Source organism: Perca flavescens, chromosome 20, assembly GCF_004354835.1.
Source record: "Perca flavescens isolate YP-PL-M2 chromosome 20, PFLA_1.0, whole genome shotgun sequence".
Classification (NCBI taxonomy): Eukaryota; Metazoa; Chordata; class Actinopteri; order Perciformes; family Percidae; genus Perca; species Perca flavescens.
This window is the reverse complement of record NC_041350.1, coordinates 21,427,875-21,442,236: the sequence shown is the minus strand read 5'-3', so window position 1 is coordinate 21,442,236 and position 14,362 is coordinate 21,427,875. Positions and strand designations below refer to the sequence as shown.

The following is a 14,362-nucleotide window of genomic DNA, read 5'->3' as shown; positions in this document are numbered from 1 at the left end:
AAGTCTTTGAGGGGCAAATTCAAGTCAAGTCTCAAGTCTTTTGCAACGAGTCCAAGTCTCAAGTCTCAAGTCTCTGGCCATCTGATCTGTCCCTATAGCTACCATCCATAAAGTACAGTATCAAAATCAGTTGTGGGATAGCTTTATGGTGTCTACTTAACACATCCCTCTAGCCCTCGGACCTGGTGAAATATTAACCTAAGTTTACACAGTGTTTGGATAGCAAGGCGTGGGACCTGAACATGTAACTGACAACTAGTGTATGCTCTACCTCTATAGCAAACAATCTGGAGAACCAATATCTACTGTATAAACAGAAGGGGGACGACTAGTGGACAGGTGATGTATGACATGGTCTCTGAAACGATGCACTTCCTGCACTATTTTTTGGCTTTTTTTTGTAATTACAATTGAATCAAAGCTATTAGCTATTTGTTTTGCTCTAATAAGAGGAAGAAAGGGGGGAAAGGTGTATTGGGAAACAACAAACAATTAAATTGTCATATTATCTTTGAAGGACATAGATTATCTACTGCTCTTTAAAAACAATATAATTTGTTTTACATCAGTATTTTGCTTTTTAGTGCCAGTTTATCACAGTTTAGTTGGAGCAGAGAAATAACCTTGGACACCTGCATGTTGATACCAACATCATGGAACTAATGATATACTGGTTTATGCATCAAGTTAGTTAGTTAGTTAGTTAGTTAGCTAGTCATCTATGGCGTTATATTAGTGCCAAATGTCGAGAGCTCAGTGAAACATCTTCACGAGCAAATAATATTAATTCACACGCGCAGACACAGCAGCGAGCGAGGAAAAAACAGCAGCGAGAAAGGAACAAACAGCTGCGAGTGAGGAAAAAACAGCTGCGAGTGCACATAACAACCACTAGGGGGGATTACGCGCTCTCGAAAGTGAGTTCTGCTCCTGTGCTTTTATTCTGCTCGCTCGGAATGGTGTTTTACTCGCTCGCGTTAGTCGACAGGTTGTCATCCACATGCATGCACTCTTTATATCGATCAAAGTGACTCGATCAAACTTTCTCAGACTCTGACATCCATGGGTGAGAGCAAGACAGCCCGTCCAGCAGCACCACCAGGAATCCAGCTCAGCGGAAATAATCAGTTTTTAAGTTCAATCATTTCTTTTCACTCATTCCTTAATAGTTCATTTCATGAATCAAAGCATACTTTTGAAAGTTTATAAATAATATGTTGTCAGTTAATCATTCAATATGTTGCTAAGTTAAACAATTAATTTCTGTCACAGTGTAAATAATATAAACAATGTATTTAGCAATAACTTTATTTAGATGTATTCATTATTTCAAATTCATTCACTCAATTAAATTTTTTTTTTTTAAAGATAATTTTTGGGGCATTTTCGGCATTTATTTATATAGGACAGCTGAAGACATGAAAGGGGAGAGAGAGGTAGAATGACATGCAGCAAAGGGCCGCAGAACAGTGGCCGCTACATCGAGGAGTAAACCTCTATACATGGGCACCTGCTCTACCAGGTGAGCTACCCAGGCGCCCAATTTAATATTTTTAAATACACTACTGGTGAAAAGTTTTAGAACACCCCAATTTTTCTAGTTTTTTATTGAAATTTTAGCAGTTCAAGTCCAATGAATAGTTTGAAATGGTAAGTGGTGAACTGCCTGAGGTTAAAAAAAAAAGTAAGGTTACCCAAAACTGAAAAATAATGTACATTTCAGAATTTTACAAAAAGTGCTTTTTTAGGGAACAAGAAATGGGTAAACAACATAAAGCTGTTCAGCAGCAATGGAGGTTGATCAAGCTTTGAAAGTTGGTGCTACCAATTCCCACAGGTGTTCCAACTAGTCTGGATTACTTACAACCCCCTCTGTTTGTATAAAAGTATTGTTGGAACACACTGTGGTACTGTACCCTCGTGAGCATTATTTGAACAGTGTTGTACTGCAGAAAGTAGTGTGTTGCCATAAAAATGGCGGGAAAAAGGAAATTGCGAAGAAAGTCAAGGTGTCAGTGAGTACAGTATTCTTCACCATCAAAAGGCATTTAGAAACTGGGGGAAACTCTGACAGGAAGATGTCTGGCAGACCCAAAGCCACAACAGAATCAGAAGACAAGTTTCTGAGAGTCAACAACTTGCGTGATAGGCGGCTCACAGGACAACAGCTTCAAGCACAGCTTAATAGTGGTCGTAATAAGCAAGTCTCAGTTTCAACTGTAAAGAGAAGACTTCGAGCTGCAGGTTTGATAGGTCGAGTTGCAGCAAGAAAGCCATTGCTAAGACGTCAGAATAAGAAAAAGAGGCTCGCCTGGGCCAAGAAACATCATCAGTGGACTACTGAAGACTGGGAGAAGGTGCTATGGACTGATGAATCAAAATTTGAAATCTTCGGTTCATCACGCAGGATTTTTGTAAGCCGTTGAGTAGGCGAAAGGATGGTTCCTCAGTGTGTGACATCAACTGTCAAACATGGAGGAGGAAGCGTGATGGTCTGGGGCTGTTTCGCTGGATCCAGGGTCAGTGATTTGTACAGAGTGAAAGGCACCCTGAACCAAAACGGCTAGCACAGCATTCTGCAGCGCCATGCAGTACCCTCTGGTATGCGCCTAGTTGGTCAGGGGTTCATCCTACAGCAGGATAATGACCAAAAAAAAAAGCCAAGCTATGCCAGAACTACCTTAGCAAAAAAGAACAAGATGGTAAGCTGAAAAACATGTCAGCACAGTCACCAGACTTAAAGCCCATTGAGCTGGTTTGGGATGAACTGGACAGAAAAGAGAAAGCAAAGCAACCTACAAGTGCCACACATTTATGGGAACTTCTGCAACAGAGTTGGGAAGAACTTTCTGAAGAATATTTGATTTCCATTGTAGAAAGAATGCCACGAGTGTGTTCAGCTGTTATATCTGCCAAACAGAGCTACTTTGATGAGTCAAAAAATACATTTTGGTTCATAAATTGATTCCATGATTTCTTTTTTAACTTAAATTGTTCATTTGTTCTATTCTTTCATTTCAGAGTACAATAAGACATTGAACTGCATGAATTTCAATAAAAACCTGGAAAAATTGGGGTGTTCTAAAACTTTTGACCAGTAGTGTATACATTTAAAACAATTAATATTATTAATATAAACATTCATTTTAAATATAATTTGTTTATCCAGTAGAGAGAGGAGCCTGTCCAGCCTTTCCTCTGCCTTCCCCCGCAACCTCACGTCTTCATTCCTTTTAAGCTTGGCCTCTTTCTTAAGTGGCCCTGACCGACTTTTCTCCTCTCCCTCCTCCTCCTCACCCTCTGTTGTACTTTGCCCTGATGGTGTGTCCTCAGAGATGAAGGCAATAAGGACAGGGGGTCTGGTGGAATGCCACTGTGCCAACACTTCATCCTCATCATGAGGAGAAACCACAGCCAAGTTGCAGCAGTCGGCTTCTCTCTCACACTGTCTCCTGACCGTAGACACTCGCAATCAGAAGACTGCCATGGTAGTTAACAACAACAACAACAACAACAACATGACAAATTTCAGCAAAAGTCTTTACTCATTTGCATGAATAAAACAAATTTAAAATCCCATTTACATAGTTTGTATGTATTATAATTTATTAATTGTAGTCTGCCATATTTCTTTGGCCTGCAGAGGGACCTATTTTCTCCAGAATTGTCCTTATCACAGAGAGAAGAGAAAAGTAAGGGGAAACACTTACCAATGATGTTAACACCTGATGCAAACAAGAAGGCAGGTATTCAAAACCGCCAGATGCATATTGCATACTACTGACTAACGTAGTACTTCGTTCGTCAGTAGTATGCAGCATTTAAAAGTTAAATCGATTTGTTACCTGGCACTATTGCAATATTATCAATTTGATTTTATTCATGATCAATGTTTAGTAACTTCATGATATGTTAGATGATGATGATGATGATGATGATGATGATGATGATGATGATGATAGTTATAACACCCCTTATTCCAGCTCATGGTGAAATAAGACTAAAGATCAACGAGGGGAGATGGTTATAAAACATTGCTCAACAACCTTGCTTTTTCTGTTACTAAAAGACTGAAAGGTTGAATACACAGTATTCACAGTATTGCATATATTATTCTATATTCTATATTTTGCCTGTTACTGTTTTTATTTTTTTATTACAACTTTTAACTGTTTACATATGTATTATTATATCTTGCATTGTTGCATGATGCCTTTTGTTTCTCATAAGCTGCTGTAACACTGCACATTCTTCGTTGTGGGACTAGATATATTTTATTTGACGTCAGAGTCGCCATTCGTCCTCTGATTGGAGGACGTGTGTTTACGTAGCAACGGTCCGGAAGATGTCGCTCAGCCCAGTCCTAAAAAACTTCCGCCTTAACTTGTAAAGAAAACATAGCAGCTAAAAGGCAATCGACGGCGTAACCAACCCATTTAAGAAGTCAGACCAAAGGTAGATACAATTACACATTTGACACGCATATACCGACTTACAAATATGTCATTAAGCAGTTTGTTGACGCGTTTTAGCTTACCAGCAAATACAAATCTCTAATTTACTGTAGCTTGTACGTAGCTAAGCTACGCTGTTAACTGCTAGCAGTTCGCTACCATCGATTTGGTCGGCCATAGGCCTCAATTGGGTGTCTTTACGGCTAGATCGCGATAAATTGGTCACTATACCAGGTCAGTTATCGTTTTGACAATTGATCTGTTGCCTTAAATAAAACCCCAAACCTCAGTTAATGGCACATCAGCAACTTTGTTAGCTAGCTATGTCTAGTTAGCCGACTAGCTGTTAACCTGGGGCTGACTGTATCCAGCTTGCTAGTCAATTTAGACTGCCAGGTAGCCAGCCATCGCGTCAGACAGTGTGGCTCATAAACAGTAATATTACTGTATATCTTACTGGACGGGTCATAAATGGCAGTATAGCTAGTTGTCCAGAAAGCCAGCCGAATACCCAGATGCTTACCATTTAACTCGTCAACTTTAGCTAAGAACAAAAAACTGAGCTGCACTGCCATGACTTTGTCAGTAATGTTTTCTTGCTCTTTAAACCAGCTAGACTCTTATAAATATATTGAAACAATTAAATAGAAAGACGTCTTGCTTTTAATGACTGCTCCTTGGTTCTTTAATATTTACATTATTACACATTTTAAGTTGCTGTTTGGTCACATTGGCCTTGCTGTCACCGGCCAGGTAACCCAAAACTGTGCCACTCCCCTCCTCTATGTTTAAACAAACCAACGAGTCTTCTCTGGTATACGTTTAGTGCCCCAAATTATTTTCCAAAAACTGAGTGTCCCAATTGATGAGGGTCTTATTTGAGACAGGTTAGGGTTAGAGGAGCACAGGTGGTTTAGCAGGTTCATAATTAATTAAGGACATTGTATGGGGAATTTGGGACACTAAACTGCACGTATACTGTCTTCTCTTCCTGCTCGCGGGTAAGCTACTTAGTAGAGCTTATTATATTATTTTAAAAGTACATTCTTGGTTGGTATAAATATTGGTATTAGGGGTGTAACAATACATGGATCTGGATCCATATATCGATTCAATCATCAAGGGTCCAATATTGATACAAATGAAAATATCCATACATATGTCATCTTTAAGATGCGCCTTTATTTTGAGATTCCCACTTTATATGTATTCTCTTTATTAAAAAGCGTAGCTTTATTAAGGTATATGTCTGGAAGAGCTTAGTAATGAAATTGTCAAATCGTATTTTAGTTGCTTCTTGTAAATATCTATATATGTAAACGATTGTGTTAAATAAGCTTATGTATCGTCTTGTATCAGTCGCAGGCCCCTTAATTTAACTGAATTGAAATCTTATCGTGGCGGACTTTGTGATATCAGTAAATATTGTAACGTTGTCCAAAGAATCAATATCGTATTGTGATAAAATGTGTGATTTACACCCCTAATGGATTGAGTTTTGGCAAGTTTACATTTTAACTGTAACATGTCCTGCTAAGTACAAAACCAGTTCTGATGCCTAAACTCATCTAAAAGTGGTGCTTTCCCAAATTTAAAATCTGTATACGTCACTGCGCAGAACTCATTGGAATCATTGTTGAGTAAGGCAACATGAGGATGTGACTGAATGAATAGCTGAAGCACTGAATTTTATAATGACACTGAAAGAAACTGTATTTGATGTGGATCGGTCACATCATAGCCAGTACCCGATCCACTTCATCAAGATAGGATCAGTGCCTAATCAATTGAGGTGGGAATCATGATACAATATCCTCACAATACTTAGGTCACGATACGATATTATTGTGATCTTTTTTTTTTTTTTTTTTTTTGCGATATATTGCAATTCATTACCTTTTTTCCAACTTCAAATTTTTCCCAATTTCAAATGATGTCCCCAAAAGGAAACTTTGTCAACATCTGTTTCACCTAAAAAGACGAATTTCTCTATTTGTTGATCTCACTTCAATTTTATTGCTGCAAAATGGGATTGTCAAGCAGACAAACTGTCCAACACACATATAGTAAAAGATCAATATTTGGCATCTGGTTATCGATACAGTATTGCCACGGAAAATATTGCAATGCTATGCTGTATCGATTCCCCCCCCCACAAAACCCTACTGATCAAGTGGATCAGATCAATGCATTCACACTAATAGCCAAATAAGAAGGAACCTTATTAAAATATACTCTCCTACTTAAAAACTTGAAGACTTGACATATAGATACAAAAATCTATTAAGGACATGGTCAAACCAAACTTAATCAACACCCTGCTGTATCTTTCAATTTCTTTTCACCAGGCTCTTGTCACTCTGGAGCTTGTGCGGTTTTCAGAGTGTGTGCGAGTGGGTGAGTGTATGTGTGAGTGTGTGTGAGCCGCAGTTTCCTCTTCACCTTTTCACCAAGAGCTGCTCCTCCCTGGAGGATGACAATGGAGGAGATGAAGAATGAAGCGGAGACAAACTCCATGGTATCCATGACGCTGTACGCTGTAATGTACCCAGTTTTCAACGAGGTAAAACATCTAATGCTGACAGCAGCCACCTTTTTAAATTATATTATTTAAAAAATGATGTACAAATATACAGAGTTATTATTATAGTTGAATAGACTGCTAAAATATGTTTTTGTGACAACTAGACTATAATGCTGAAACACACACTGTATGATGTAAAGTGGTATTTCTACATTAATTTCCTCAAAGGATAGGGATACATAATTGCAGAACTGCAAAAGAAAATCAAAAGTGATGCCCATTTCTACAAACACTAATGCCTGTTAAGACAGAGCAGTTAGGTTCGAAACCCCTGCAAGTTCTAGTTAGTTGCTAGGTAACACAGTAACATCCCCAACATATCCAGAGTTGGCTGCGATAATGTGTGTTTTCTCTTTTTGTTTCTTTCCTTAGCTGGAGAGGATCAACCTATCAGCAGCTCAGACGCTCAGAGCAGCCTTCATAAAGGTAGGACTATGCATGGATCAGATGACCTGAAACCTAAAAGCACTATTTTATCACTTCCAATACTCTTCAAAACTGTGTGTAAACACAGTCTACATTGATTGTATCTGATGCGCTTCCCAATATTCTGCCAAAGATTCAGTTCCTTCCTCGAGGACACTGACAAGAACATGTGTGTATATATATATATATACATTGGCTGTCACTGTGGTCCAAACTGCAACTTCCCATTTTCAGAATGACCTAACGACACGGCCACTCCGGAATGTTGCCCAATGGCAATTTCAGTTCATGGAAATTAATGTTGAAGTCATCAGTGTTTGCAGTTTAGTTGTGCTGCTACATTCAAGCAAAATTGCAGTTTGTTCTTTTGCAACCTTTAATCAACCTCCAGTGAGAAATTCTGTTGCCATCACTTCCTTGTTTGTCTATGCCACTTGAATACAGTGACGAAGTAGTAATTACAGAGAGGGCATGTAGGGACCCAACAAGTGTTTTTCTTGAAGAGTTAAATGGGGCGTATGTACATTTCACTGCAACTCAAGCTTTCAATGGCATTTAAAATGAATAGTGATGCACTTTAAAATGTTACCTTAACCATACCTTTGTAATTAGTAATGAAGTGGATATTAGGTTCAGTTCATATGGTGTTGGTTATGATCAAGCACCTCCATTTACATGGACGTTGAGATGAGTTATGTTGATGATGCATCTCATCAATATAACATCAAAGGTGCTGATATTCAGACAGGTGTTGTGATAGCTGATCATAGTCATCAGATTAGACTTTCTTAATGTCGTGATCCTCTTTTATTTTTTATTTTATTCATACACTGCTGTGATTGCACTGGAATAATAGAAGCCCAGTGGCCATAGGCTACCTCTGTGCTCCTCCTGCTACCGCGAACACAGATGAAATATTGATGAAGCAGAAGCAGCTTTGTCGTTATCCAAACCAAAGGGAGACGCGATCGCCTTACAGCTGTTTTACTATGACATTTGCGGGTCTTTTGTTCACTTGTCTCACTGATTGGTCTCTCCGCTGCTTCCTGGCTGGTGTAACTCGAGGTTGAATTATTCAGGAGGAGAGCCTTTGTGCTTTCTCCTGAACTGCTCACGGCTGACATCGGCCATTCAATAAAGTTCTAGCTTTGTTCTCCGCAGCTCCGAGCCTCTTCTTGCTTTTGTTGGAGAACACAAACTTTGCTATACCTTATTTTTCTCTCATGAATGAATTGCTTGCTTCACTTACTCACCCTGCTTGCCTTATTGTCTTTTGTCAGGCGGAGAGGGAGAACCCTGGCCTGACTCAGGACATCATAATGAAGATCTTGGAGAAGAAGAACGTCCAAATCAACTTCACCGAATCCCTACTGCGCATGGCAGCTGATGATGTGGAAGGTGAGCATGTGAGAAAAAGAGGTATTGTGGTGTAAATAGTTTTTTTGTGACCCTCTGAAATCCAGGTTTGTAGATGATGCAGCTGTATGTCCCTCCTCTCTCCAGTCGTTCTGTTCTATCCTGACTTCAGCAGCTTGTTGGCTTTGTGTATCTGCCCGTTATATATATAAATCATTGAGTCTCTGGGAATGTGCTGAACACCCCTTTATCCTGCAGAGTTCATGATTGACCGGCCCGAGCAGGAGTTCCAGGACCTAAATGAGAAGGCCAGAGCTCTGAAACACATCCTCAGCAAAATCCCTGATGAGATCAATGACAGAGTACGCTTCCTACAGACTATCAAGTAAGAACACACACACACACACACACACACACACACACACACACACACACACACACACACACACACACACACACACACTAGAGGTGTGAATCTTCACTGATCTCCCGATTCGATTACGATTATTGTGTAAGCAATTCGATATGATATCTCCATGCGTCAGATACATTTTTCTATTAAAGCCGTATAGGATATTTAATTCATAGCTTTTCAAACTTCAATAACAAAACATTCTGCAGTGCTCTAATACTAAATAAATTGGATCCCTAAAACTACCGCACTGAGCACATGGCACTTCCTGAATGTGCAAAACATAACATAATGTGTAAACAGGAATGTTGTTACGCCTACATTAAATTGTAAACCGAAATAATCGATTATGGCCCGGGCCGATTATCAATGCAGCATCGTCCACGATTCAATGCATCGATTATTTGATTAATTTCAACACCTCTAACATACACACACACACACACACCATGCGGTTTCAAGACGTGCGACTGCGTCCGTCAAAGCATTTCTCCTTGAGGCCAGCGTAGTTTATTCATTCTTTTCAATGGGAGCGCCGCGTATTTGCACTATGCTACAAATGCCAGCAGTGTAAGCAGCGGAACAAGGCTCTCAAGCGCTCTCAGCTGAGCGTTTTTAAGCTGTGAAAAAAAACACGCTTTGATGGACACAAGCCCTACCCTCGTCACGTGATAAGTGAAATCTGACTCCTGCTACTCTGCTGCTGCACGGAGCAGACACTTTTCAGTTTATAATTGTAGCATCCAACTAAGTATTGATTGACAGGCTTAGTATTTTTCAAATTAGTTTTTTTTTTATTTGCCGAACATGGGCGCTGATAAGCAAAAAGACAGTGGGGCCGGTGGGCAAGTAATGTAATCGGTGTATGCCTGAACACCGTGTAACACCGGTAACACAGAGTATCGCGGCAAGCCTAGTGAGGATAGTACAAATAACCCTGTGATGTCCTTATTTCAGTGTTCCTGTCTGTTACATCACTTACACTGTAAGAGTGTTACACCTCTTGGTTGAATTTGTGTTGTGAAATCACTCACTTGTGTTGCTGTTGGTTTCCTACAGAGACATAGCCAGCGCCATAAAAGAGCTCCTGGACACAGTCAACAATGTCATTAAGAAATATCAGTACCAGAATCGCAGAGTGAGTAACTCAGACACAAACGCAGACCTGTGCACGTTTCTCACTTTTTCCACGTGTTTTTTTTTTAAATGATGTCTCTGTGTCTTATTTTCCTGTCTGTTAAGGCTCTGGAGCACCAGAAAAAGGAGTTTGTGAAATACTCCAAAAGTTTCAGCGACACCCTCAAAACATACTTCAAAGACGGAAAGTAGGTGTAACCTTAACACCCTAAAATTTCTTTGAAAGAGTATGTTTATGTTGCTGTTGGATGCTTTGAAAGGTTTTTCAGTGGTATATTAATGCTGAACATGTTTCATCAGTTACTTGATTTTGATGACTATTCTTATTAAAAAAAAAAAAAAAAAAGTTATTTTTAAAGGAATAGTTTGACATTTTGGGAGTTTGTTCGTCTCAGCTGGCAACCTCACAGTGCCAACAAGACGTTTATTGGTGTTTTAAGCCCCCAACGTCGCACTAGGATTAGGCCATGGTTATGGTTGGGTGCCTTGAAGTCAACAGTCGCAGCGCTGCCTGGAAGGAGACGTCGGGGGCTTAAAACACCATCGAGCCAACAAGACTCAGGAAGTCACTGCTAAAAATAGTTTTTTTGTTATTGTTCCATGTATTAAACAAATGTGAGAGAACGCATAATGAGCAATAATAGAGGGGCTGGTAGGTGGATTTTGTTACCTCTCGACACAGACAAGCTTGCTGTTTGCCCTGTTTCCAGTCTTTGTGCTGAGCTAAGCTTCATATTTAGTAAACAAACATTAAGAGAGTGGTGTGTGTGTATGTATATATATGTATGTGTGTATATATGTATATATATATATATATATATATATATATATATATATATATATATATATATATATATATATATATATATATATATATATATAATAATTGTCATTGCTAAGTAGGCAATAAACTGACAACTGTTGTTAGTGTACAGTATAAAGGTCGTGTGGACATTGTGACATTGGTTGTTTTCAAATGATTTAACCCCTCATGATTATCTACATTGTAACCTTCCCCATTGTAGTCTATATGGTTTAATTTCCGGGATTGTTCAGGTGCCGCCAGATTTCCCTCATTTCGGCCAGATGTCCCGTCACCTTCCACTTTCTTTGTGTTAGCATTTTAAACTCCGGTGGGTTTATGAGGACTATGGTTAACTGCTCCTCAGATCTCTGCAGGGTAAATCCAGACAGCTAGCTAGACTATCTGTCCAATCGGAGGTTTCTGTTGGACGACTGAAACAACCCTCGAACGTACACGTTCCACCAAAACAAGTTCCTCCCAGAGGCTATTTTGCAGCCAGAGCACGTTTTTCTCCCATCCCGGAATGCTGTGTGTGGACTAGCCAGACCCTCCTCCACAGCGCTGTGGAGAAAGGTCTGGCACTACCCCCATTGTATCAAGAACCATAAAAGTTTAAGGAGAAGAAAGGACCCCGGCGCAGGAATGTTTGCGGTTACTCAGTTGGTCGTTTGTTAACTAAACCGGCTGTGTAACTTTGAATGTCCTCCCAGAACCAGCTCGCCCCCTTTTCCATTGTGTTTCCTCACTAATACTATTTGTTTTAACAGAGTCTACGTGTTTCTCAAGTTGTAACTTTCTGTCTTCCCAGGGCGATAAATGTCTTCATCAGTGCAAACCGGCTCATCCACCAAACCAACCTCATACTGCAGACCTTTAAAACCGTGGCCTAGCCCTCAGAGACCGCAGAGGTCCCCCTGTCCTGTGGGGAGCAACTGCTAGGATGGTGGAAGCTTGAAGAGCGCCTGACCCATATATGTAAATTAGAAAGAGTTGATTTTAGGGTTGGGGGTCGATTCCATCGGAGTCGATATTCTAGATTCCAGTTCAGAAGACTGAAAAGTGCCATTTGTTTTGTTTTCAATGAGGATTTTCCAGTCTTGAAATGGAACTGAATGGGCCCAAAGTCTTGGTTGATTGATTTTATTTGGACAGTTTTAATTTATAACCCTGGTCTTGTTGGGAGTAGGTGAGGCGAGGTGTTTATTAAAGACTAATTGCCATTTTTCTAATATATTCATGTTGATCATTTTACGTTTAGCTTTTCAAATCATGGCTACACATCTCAGCCCACATACAGTAGAGGTGTGTCTCCGTCGTCTATACTGGGTTTTTTTTCTTCTCGGCTCCTATTTGTGTCATTTTGCCATGGTCTGTACGCGCAGGATCTAGCTGCGGAGAGAGGAGAGGAAGCAGTGTTGGACATTTAAGAGGCAGACTCAGAATTAGTTTCTCTTTTATTATCAGAAGACAGAAAGCCAAATGACTTCCAGCACCATGTGTGCTTATCAAGTCCTGTAACATTCCCTCCTCTCAGTGTAATGAAGTGGAGCCAGTCCCTGCTGTTGGGATGTAGAGAGAGAAATGAAAGTTCTGTATTTAACTGATATCTGGTTGCAAATGTTCAATAAATAGTTTCCAAATGATGATGCTTTTTTAAATGTGTCCGAGTCCAATATGTGTGGGGTTACTTGAGAAACGGGTTAAAAATGTGACACGTGGGTGGGGGGGTCATTTATTCAAATGGATGGAGGAGTCTGAGGATTTTGAGGATTTTCTTAGGATCTTCAGAATAGTGTTAAATGTTGTTAAATTGGTGGGTATTTTTCAGAAAAGCCCATGCTGAGCTCTGTGGCTAAATGTAATATGAAATACTAGAGAGACCCAAACTGATTAGTGTGTGTGTGCACAGTTTTACTGAGACTGGTATATATTACATGAGCCAGAAAGCAAAGGAGAAAGTTTGCTCTACCTAGAAGACTTCTCTGCTTCTTTTTCTGCTTTATGGGACATGCACAAGACCAACAATCCTCATCCTCTATTAGGACCAACAACTGAGAAGTTGACAAAATCATATAGAATAACCTTAAAAAAAACAACTTCTAAAATATGTCAGCATTTTAGCAAAGCTTGAGCGGTCTTTATCGAGTTTTATTTTGTAAATAATGCCGGTTATCTTTAATGTCACTGCCCTTGATTTGATGAGCATGCACATCCTCACCGGCAGATGCTTCCTAACTGTACCAGGTCATTTCCTTGTTACTGCTTTTGCCAGCTGAGAGGCTGTTGCCTCGTTCATCAGGGCACTGGCACATAAACATTTCCAGCGTTGCCTGGAAACAACGTAGCAGCAAACCATGAAACTCCAAAGGGACAGAAAGGCTCCAGAATAGCTCTTGTCTGTTTCATGCTCAAGGCAGAAGAATGGCTTTTGCTGTTATGGTAATGTATTTGATCATTAATGCTAATTCATTAATGTGTAGGTAGCATTTTAATTTTGCCAAGGTGGTCTTAAATGTAACTAAGTGTTTGTGTATGTATATACTTAATGTATACTGTTGCAATATATAACAGTATATGATATATAACAATGCATATATGTTACAAACTCTTGTTCTATTTGTAAAGTCTAGCTATATAGCTGTGCAATAAATGGAGTAAAAGTAAATTTTCTTCTGAATTGTAGAGAAGCAGAGCCTTTCATGGTAATACTCAAGTAAAGTCCAAGTACTTAATTGCTGTACTTGAGTGAATGTACTTTGTTACATTCCACCACCATTTACAACTTCTTCGACAGAAATTAAACATTAAGCCGTCTGATGATAGAAGCCTGGTCCTGCAGAACCAGTAGACCAAAGGATACTATTGCATAAAGCTCCCACTAATGTTTGAAGTAGGGCAGGCATTGATTCGGAACAATGAAAATAATTTTCTTAAGCCGGAGTGGTTTATTGTTCAACAACGTGCCGGCAATAAATAAACCATTTAAAAAACAACAGTTACATGTCATTTTTGAAAATACTAAAATGTTAAAAAAAAGGGTATACAAATAAGATAAAACTTTAGGGACTGTTTGTTATTTATTTCGTTACACTCCTCTGTTATGGTGTGGTTGCCATTTCAGTAGATTTACTCCCTAACATTGTTGTGGAAACACAATAAGCATGGAAACTAAATGCACACTTCCTGCA

General features: G+C 39.5%; 1 protein-coding gene across 1 annotated transcript; it reads left to right on the top strand.

Annotated features, from left to right (window-relative positions):
* The first annotated feature begins 4,316 nt into the window (after window positions 1-4,316).
* Window positions 4,317-12,832, top strand: LOC114546694 (programmed cell death protein 10). The gene is made up of 8 exons (XM_028565677.1): window positions 4,317-4,455; window positions 6,803-7,017; window positions 7,411-7,464; window positions 8,745-8,862; window positions 9,079-9,205; window positions 10,292-10,370; window positions 10,475-10,557; window positions 11,983-12,832. Exons 2-8 carry the CDS (start codon window positions 6,928-6,930, stop codon window positions 12,062-12,064), a joined length of 633 nt encoding a protein of 210 aa, XP_028421478.1. The 5' UTR covers window positions 4,317-4,455; window positions 6,803-6,927; the 3' UTR covers window positions 12,065-12,832.
* Window positions 12,833-14,362: the final 1,530 nt, after the last annotated feature.

Bases quoted from the DNA above. Each gene is read 5' to 3' on its own strand.
- LOC114546694 (XM_028565677.1), top strand. From the start codon at position 6,928: ATGACAATGGAGGAGATGAAGAATGAAGCGGAGACAAACTCCATGGTA. The intron at 7,465-8,744 runs GTAGGACTATGC...GTCTTTTGTCAG, and splicing joins TCAGAGCAGCCTTCATAAAG to GCGGAGAGGGAGAACCCTGG. The intron at 10,371-10,474 runs GTGAGTAACTCA...CTGTCTGTTAAG, and splicing joins ATCAGTACCAGAATCGCAGA to GCTCTGGAGCACCAGAAAAA.